Source organism: Camarhynchus parvulus, chromosome 2, assembly GCF_901933205.1.
Source record: "Camarhynchus parvulus chromosome 2, STF_HiC, whole genome shotgun sequence".
Classification (NCBI taxonomy): Eukaryota; Metazoa; Chordata; class Aves; order Passeriformes; family Thraupidae; genus Camarhynchus; species Camarhynchus parvulus.
This window is the reverse complement of record NC_044572.1, coordinates 14909554-14917132: the sequence shown is the minus strand read 5'-3', so window position 1 is coordinate 14917132 and position 7579 is coordinate 14909554. Positions and strand designations below refer to the sequence as shown.

The window sequence follows — 7579 nt, the reverse complement described above, 5'->3', positions numbered from 1 at the left end:
TGTAGCAGATAAAACCACCTGTGTTCGCCAGGATCTGATGCCACAAGGGTTGGATCTTGGATGGGACCCTCAGTGCCACCAGAACATTGCCAAACTGAGAACAAGTTTATTTTTGTATTGCACAGATGCTGGTTGAAAGGACATAGTTCTTGACTGCCATTAGCACTCAGGTGCTTGTGTCCAGGGAAGTTAGACACAAGTGCATGCCTGAGGAGCTGACACACAGAAGCCCCTCCAGAAAAGATGAAGAAAGGCAGGTACTGCTGCTTTGCAATGTTACTTAACTCCACCTGTTTGCAGGTGGGCCTTCATCTGCATTTTAAGACAAGCAAAGGAAGAAACGGAGAAAATGAAAAGCAACTCCAGCCCACACTCTGCAGCCTGGCTCTCTCCCAGGTCCCTGGCCTGGATTCCTGCACTTCTGAGTGAATGTTTCTTTGCTATCTTGCTTGTCCATCACACCTGATTTGTCTGTTGCCTTCAGTGTTCTGCACTTACTTATTCCCACACTCAGGATCTCTCTCCCCTTCCCCAGCCCTCTATATATTAGTGTAATAAGCTGTAAAATGAGATTCTATGAAAAATAAAACTGACACTGTACCAGCTTGTTCCACTTTGCATTCTAAGTTTGCTGAACACAACACAGATTTTTAATTTTTTTAAAGTAGCAGCTGAAACTAGAATCTGTTTGGGGAAGTTGTAGGAAACTAATATTAGAGCTGCCATTTAATTCTCAAAGCAATAAAATGGACTGAGAGGCCAAGTCGCCTCTGAATGTCTTTCATGTTGGTTTGTTACACAGTGTGAGCTTGTTTTACAAGTGCTCTGTTTACAAGAATGCTGGGGGAGCTGCAGAGGCGGGGGATGTTCATTTAAGCCCCACATTCACATAGGGCTACTTTTGTAAAGGCCTGACCCAGTCCTACCAGCTGCTTGCCCACAAAACTTCCCAATTGTGGAGGCTAATTAAGATTCTTCAGAGGAGCTCTGCTCTCCCCAGCGGCTGCAGGCAGCCTCATCAGACATGCTGTCCCTCCCCCTGGGCCGGCAGAATGCCCTACTGTGCCTGCCTTACGTGATGCCTTATGAATTAACCAATTGATTCTGAAAATATCACTACTTTAGGGCTAAATAAAGCTGTTCCCTTCAAGGGGAAAAAAGTCAGGGCTCGGCCTAGGAATAAACTGATACTGTGTTACCTATAAACTCCCTTCTCTCTCATGCTGCAAGGCCAGGATTCGCTTGCCAGGATACAGTGAGTTGAGTACAAAGGGAATTTATCATGGATTTCTGTGAAAACAGGGAGGCTTTCCTGAGCCTGGACAGTAAGCATGACCTATCCACTTGCAAGTAAATAAAGCTTCCTGCATGCAACTCAGACTTAAAAAATCAGTTTACGTGAAATGACTGTGCATATTTGCCTTGCCTTTTTTGTGTCTACTTCTCTCCAGCTTCAAAGTGAAGAAACCTGTAACCAGTACAGATCAAGCATGGCTGAAAGTTGCTTGGTATTACTGCTGTGTAGCTGAACATAGCTCTAGTGCTGGAACAAAAGTTTCAGCTGGCACCAATACATAATGTTGGACCTCCAGTATCCTTTGAGTGGTCATGACCACAAAAAATTTATATTCAGGCTTTAAACTGATTTTAAACCAGAACCAAATCTGATATGGAGCCCGAACTGAGAAATATAAAAAATTAACTATGTTTCATCTGATACACATAGTTTTCCCCTAGTGTGTTTGTGCAAATCCCTCATTTTGATTACTTAAAAGAAAGCTAACTGCAGGAACAAGGCAAGACCTTTCAAGCACTGAAGAAACCTAATGTGGTGACATACACAGTTTCATGTTGGTCACAACAAATGTACCATCAGCTTGGACTTCCTCCTCTTCTGAATATCTCAAGTGTTTGCCTACACCTCCTTCAATTAAAAAGAATCCTCCTCCCTCCCCAAACTAAAAATTAGAGTATTAAGACAACGTCACTGCACGAAACCATACTAGATATTGTAATAACAAAATGCTTTATTTTTGGGGAATACAAGGAAAAGTGTGACATCCTCATAATCAAATTGCTTTAAAAAGGCATTCTTCCTCTGAAAAAGGTAACACTTGCAACAAAAGGTGACCGGTGAACAAGCCCTCTCAGGTAGCAGCAGGAATTCTTCCTTTACAGCCAAAGGCAGGGTTTGAATAATGTACAGCCACAGATTCCAACTCAGTCAATATTTTCTAGCAGGTCAGGGCACAGGCTCAGCACTGCTCGGTGTGACAGCCCAGAGGGAGGCTGACACCACACCTCTGAGACAGGGCTTTCACAGTTCTCACCCAGGTCGCTTTGCAACAAACCACAAGACTTCACCATTACCACAAGAAGACACTGAGAAAGCCACAAGGTTACTAATCTCCTCGCTCATCTCCAAAAACTTTTCATGCAAGCCCTATGCTCGTGAAATTCTCGTACCATCCATCTGGTTAGAGCTCAGTGTGTCCCCACATGTCCCCTCTGCTGCCAGCCAGGGCTGTGTGTGACAGGGACACAGCAGAGCCAGGGCTACTGACACAATCCCCTCCCCAATGTAACTGCTTCCTGTACAGCACGCTCCAAGCTGGGATATGTTTTAAAGACTGCAAATTTATATCCATAAATTACTTCTGCCCTCTCTGAACCTCATGTTAGAATTCAAATTGTTAAAGAAGGGGACTGGGAAGTTCCTAAAATTGTCAGGTTATAAAGTAGGCATTCATATTTCAGTCCAGTGTGACAGCTCTGTCACAAGTGGTATCCATCCATGCTAAGGGGTAAGATGCATTGGTCTTGTTCAAAGGGGGTTCCTGTTGTCTGAAGTGGGTATGGTAAACTCTAAAAGAACTATTGGTTCTCTTTATTCAGGTTAGACATAACAAATATGTCAGATACAGCAGTTAGTCTAGAAAAATACATTTAAAAAAATCTTCAGCAGACCATGCTCCCTGTAACAAAATCTTTCAAAACCAATTTTACAAATTATTCTACATTAATGTAAAAAGAAAATCTTAAATTTAGCATAGTGGATTCCATCAAACATCTATCTATCAAAACATGACTTTCACTATCTGCAGATGTTAGAATTCATAATACATTTTTCTAATGTATCCTGTACATATTAAATAATCTAAAAGGCTCTTCTTGTAGTGCATTAACAATTTAGCAAGCACACTCAGTATTTCTCCAGTACCATTTGCATTACAGTTATTTGCCTGCAAATGTAATTAACATCTAAAAGTGCACACAGTTAGATCTCCCTCCCTCCCCATAACCTGTTTCCCTGTTGAAACCCAGACATCCACTGGAAACATATGCTACTGTAGCTAATCTACCCATGATTAGAAATGTGTGACTAAAGTGTTCTTCAACTATACAGGAACTGACTTATATACAGGAATCAAAAGGACAGCCTGTATTTACATCAAGAATGAACTTCCACTACCACAGCATTATACCAGAACTCAATACAGTGTTACAGTTGGTATTTACTTAGGACTTTAGCTTTAGATCAGTATAACACAAAACTTAGCTCAGGACATACCCTGAAAAAATGAACATGTTTATTAAATATTACTTCTATTATGCCCCACGACAAATAACCATTGCTGGATATTCTTACAAGTTCAGTGTTTGAAATAGTGTAATAGTGTGCTGCTCTATGAAGCAGCAAAGAACTTCCAGAGAGGCTGCTGGGGAAAAAAAGAGGAAGAAAGAAAGAAGTAAAAAAAATTCCAACAAACAAACAAACAAACAAAACAAAAAAAAAAAGCCTCACAAAAAAAAAAGACAAAACAAAACAAAAAAAACAACAGAAAAACAGGAGAAAAAGAAGAACAGAGGGCAGCAGACATCAAGGGAAGAATTAGATTTGAGTGACTAAACCAAATGGTCAGCGCAAGTCTAGGACAGTCAGGCATGCAGAAACCCCTTGGAAAAGTGTCATACAGATCTAAGTAGGTTGTAATAAACAAGCTTAAGATGTAACTTCACTGAATTTTTCCATACTGGGAAAAATGGTAGGACTTTTCCCCATCATATGGAAGAATTTTGAGATTAAATTCCAGATTATCCAGTCTGAGATTATTAATTTTACTCTCCAAGAAATCCAGTGTATGAACCTATATTAAATTTTTCCAATGATACTTTAAAAAGGCAAACTAGAAACTTTTCAATTCATTTTTTATATTGAACTTTTCAAAGAAATCTGAAGTGTTGTCTTTAATTTGCATTAAAGTGGTCAAACATTTCTCCTGTTTCTTCCCTCCCCAAAAGTGCAAAAAACAAGTTACTGCTTGGTCCACAAACATAAAACACCATATACAGCAAGAGGTTTTCCTTCTGATGGAGTACTGCTGCCAACCCATCACTTCCAGTTTCTTCTCCAAGAAAAATGTCAGCGTCCAAAGATGGAATTCAATTCCAGTAGAATTAACTCTACAATCTGATTCTGGTATACTGTGTGGACTGCTATGTTACCAGTCTCTTTCTCTGGTTTTAATAAGGTTGGACCAAAAACTATTGCTATACTTTGATAGGTCATTCGGTTCTTTTCTCCATTTTCTACAACTCTGAAAGAGAAAACAATACACAAGAAGAGATTTATCAGTGTTAGGGCAATAGGATGACAGAAAAAGACACATCCCAAAGCAAATGGCTATTCAGAGTATTTATTTAATGAGTAGTCTTGCTATTAAGACATACAGCTGCTGTAATTCCCCTCTCTATGAAAAAAGTCTTGTTTTGAAATGTCATTCTTGGTCCTCTCACAGTCCCTCTAAAGGACTTGGCAGCAAACATCACAACTATGCAACATACTGTCTCAAGTCTGGTGCTCTGCAAGCTCACATCCGAACAGACTGATACATGTTTTTATCAAGTTCAATACAAAAAAATGCAGTAAGAACAGTCACTTGGTACTTTAAATTGGATTGTTTATCTTTAATGAAAGATCAGCAACACAAAATCTTTCCTTCTATCTGTTACTTACCTTTTCAGGTGTCTAAAGAGTACCTGCATGGTGTCCTGATTTGGTTTTGGCAACTGTTTGATTAAATCTTTAACAGCAGGGACACGCTGCCTTGGTTCTTGCTCTGCAAAAGGGTGAGGTTGAGAAACAAAAGTTCAGTATTTTTGTTTAAAACTTGAGCATAAAATTTCAGAGGCTGTGCAGGAAAGCGGCGGTTTGCAGCGCTAATCCAAGATAGGACACTGCCACCTCCCGGCCGGCCCCAGCAGCACGGACAGGAACCCAGACAAGTCACCCCATTCACAACAAAAACATCCTTCTGATGTCCAAAATAATTTTTAGAATTGTACAGGACTTATCCAAACACCCTGTGCAAGTTCTCCAGACTTACTAATTGCATTGACAAAGTCATTGAAGTGGTTGTAAGTGAACAGTGGCTCTGGCAATTCTCTGAAGAACATTTTTAGAGCTCCTGTAATGACATGTATATCTTCCCATTTACTGTCATTCAAGTCCAGCTTCTCATCTGAGAGAGAAAAATAAATAATTAATGATAATACTTCAACTATAAAGGCTCTTTTTTTTCTTTTTTTTTTTTTTTAATTAACTCAACTATTCTTCTGTACTTACTGCTTTCAAAGCAGTGAAGATTCGCCCCACTTCAGCACATTCTATATCCCATTCTGGGATACAGAGCTGCAGCAGCAGATGGACATGGCTAAACTCTGCCTAGTGCACTACATACAGTTCCCCTACTCCTAGGGCATTTTCCAGAAGGGAATAGGAGCTGCTGACATAACACAAAATTTGCTGTTAGATCCAATCAATCAGGAAATGAGAGGTCAGATTCTGGATGGGCTATGCTAAGATACTGCCAGAAGAAAGGGGTTTATACACAGAGTACAGTGAAGAGAAGCTAAGCCCTCTCCCCACTAAAAGGCAGTAGCAAATCTCACTAAAAAACCCATAAACGTACAATTTTAATGTTAGTGAAAGCTTAACATGCTTGCTGGTTTTCCATAAGATAGTGAGTTATTTTGTTTGAAACAAATTCCCTTCCTCAAATTCTATTACCATCTATTTTTAGAACTCTTTTCTAGCAATGCCTCTATGGTCCACACAAGACTAAACCTCCAGAATATCAGGTTTTTCAAGTAAGGTATGTTACACAGTCAGTTCTGTAATTCTGAAGTAACTTTACTTCAAGGATGACAGTCATTCCTCATGATATACTACAGTTACAGAGGAATTTTTTTAGCTTTCTATGGACTTCATAAACTATTATGAAAATACATGCCATTGTAATATAACTGGAGGAAGCTTACCATGATTGACTGCAAATCTCAGCTTCTGTATCACTGCAAGATTGCCACTAACTCTGTATAAGCCATCAATATCTAATCCTGAAACAAAGGGATAAATCCATTTTAATAACTTACATATGTATAGGTCTACTTAGCAAAATTAAAAGCAAAGGAAACCCACCTTGTAACAAAGAAATAAAAAGTTAAACTATCTTGTTTTGATGGACAGGGCATATAAAACAGAGGGGGTTTAATTTGCTGACACAAGTTTGGCAGCATCGAGCTCAAAGTATCTCTAAAACTTCCTATTAAAGTGGTAATGAGGCAACAGCTCCAAGTTTCCCCAATGAGATCAGATGTCTTGTTTAAGATGCTCTTGGTGGGTGGGCAGGGAATACATGGGAGTCCAACATGCAATAACCAGGTATTTTGTGGATACAATGTTCAATTTTTAATGTATGGTTAAGAAAAACCCAATCAAGTCATGCATAGAGAGCATCTCAAAGTTGTCAAGTGACAGGTTTACAAGAAGGAATGATGCACATGCACACTCATGGCTACCCAACAGCCTACAGAACTAAAATAGGTAGCCTCTGCCTCACAGGATTGCACACTTGACCAGAAAAGAAGAAAACTGTGTCTCTGTGGTTGCTACTGCAGTTACTCAGCAGTGATTAGGAGGTAAAGAATTTATCTGAAAAGCCACTTGGATGCAGCAGGTGAGTCAGTGCCACTGAGAGGGTGAGTGTTGCCAGAATACCTGCAAGTCCCTGTAGCTCCTCAAGGAGTTGTCTGATGCAACAGAGCACAGTTACCAGCACCATCTGACATATCCCTTTTCCCCATAATCCACTAGTCATTCCTTTACAGAAAGAACTGATCTGAAGTGTATTGGTAGAAGGAAGAAGACTTGGAGAGGTAGGAAAAAAAATTCTGTTCATTTCTGTCAGCTTCCCCTCAGGTATTTAAAAAAGGAAAACTTCACTATCTTCACTGCAGTCCTGCCTTTAAAATAAAAAAAATAAAAAACAAACCAAAAAAAAAAGGAACAAAGCAAAATAACCCCTTTCTCACAATCTTCAGATCGCAAATGGAATAAAGCCTGCTGCCACAAGCAAGGTGGCAGTTTGTCAGGCTGGAGTAATGCAATGGAAGCAGTTTTTCTCCCCTCCCAGGCCATAAGATAAAAGCATTGACAAAGAGGACTAGAGGCTAAATGAAGATCCCATGGAAGATGCCTTAGAATTCACATGTACTCCCCTGTAACACTTACCCTGAT

At 39.8% G+C, this 7579-nt stretch overlaps 1 protein-coding gene across 5 annotated transcripts in view; it reads right to left on the bottom strand.

Moving 5' to 3' along the window:
* Positions 1-2006: 2006 nt before the first annotated feature.
* Positions 2007-7579, bottom strand: part of ARHGAP12 (Rho GTPase activating protein 12) — a 75373-nt gene continuing 69800 nt past the window's right edge. For all 5 annotated transcript variants that reach the window (XM_030966755.1, XM_030966772.1, XM_030966764.1 and 2 more), the window contains 4 exons: positions 6322-6399; positions 5388-5522; positions 5018-5120; positions 2007-4598 (listed from right to left, as the gene is read on the bottom strand). In XM_030966755.1, coding sequence (XP_030822615.1) covers positions 4424-4598; positions 5018-5120; positions 5388-5522; positions 6322-6399 — 491 coding nt within the window. In that variant the 3' untranslated portion in view covers positions 2007-4423. The remainder of the gene's footprint in view (positions 4599-5017; positions 5121-5387; positions 5523-6321; positions 6400-7579) is intronic.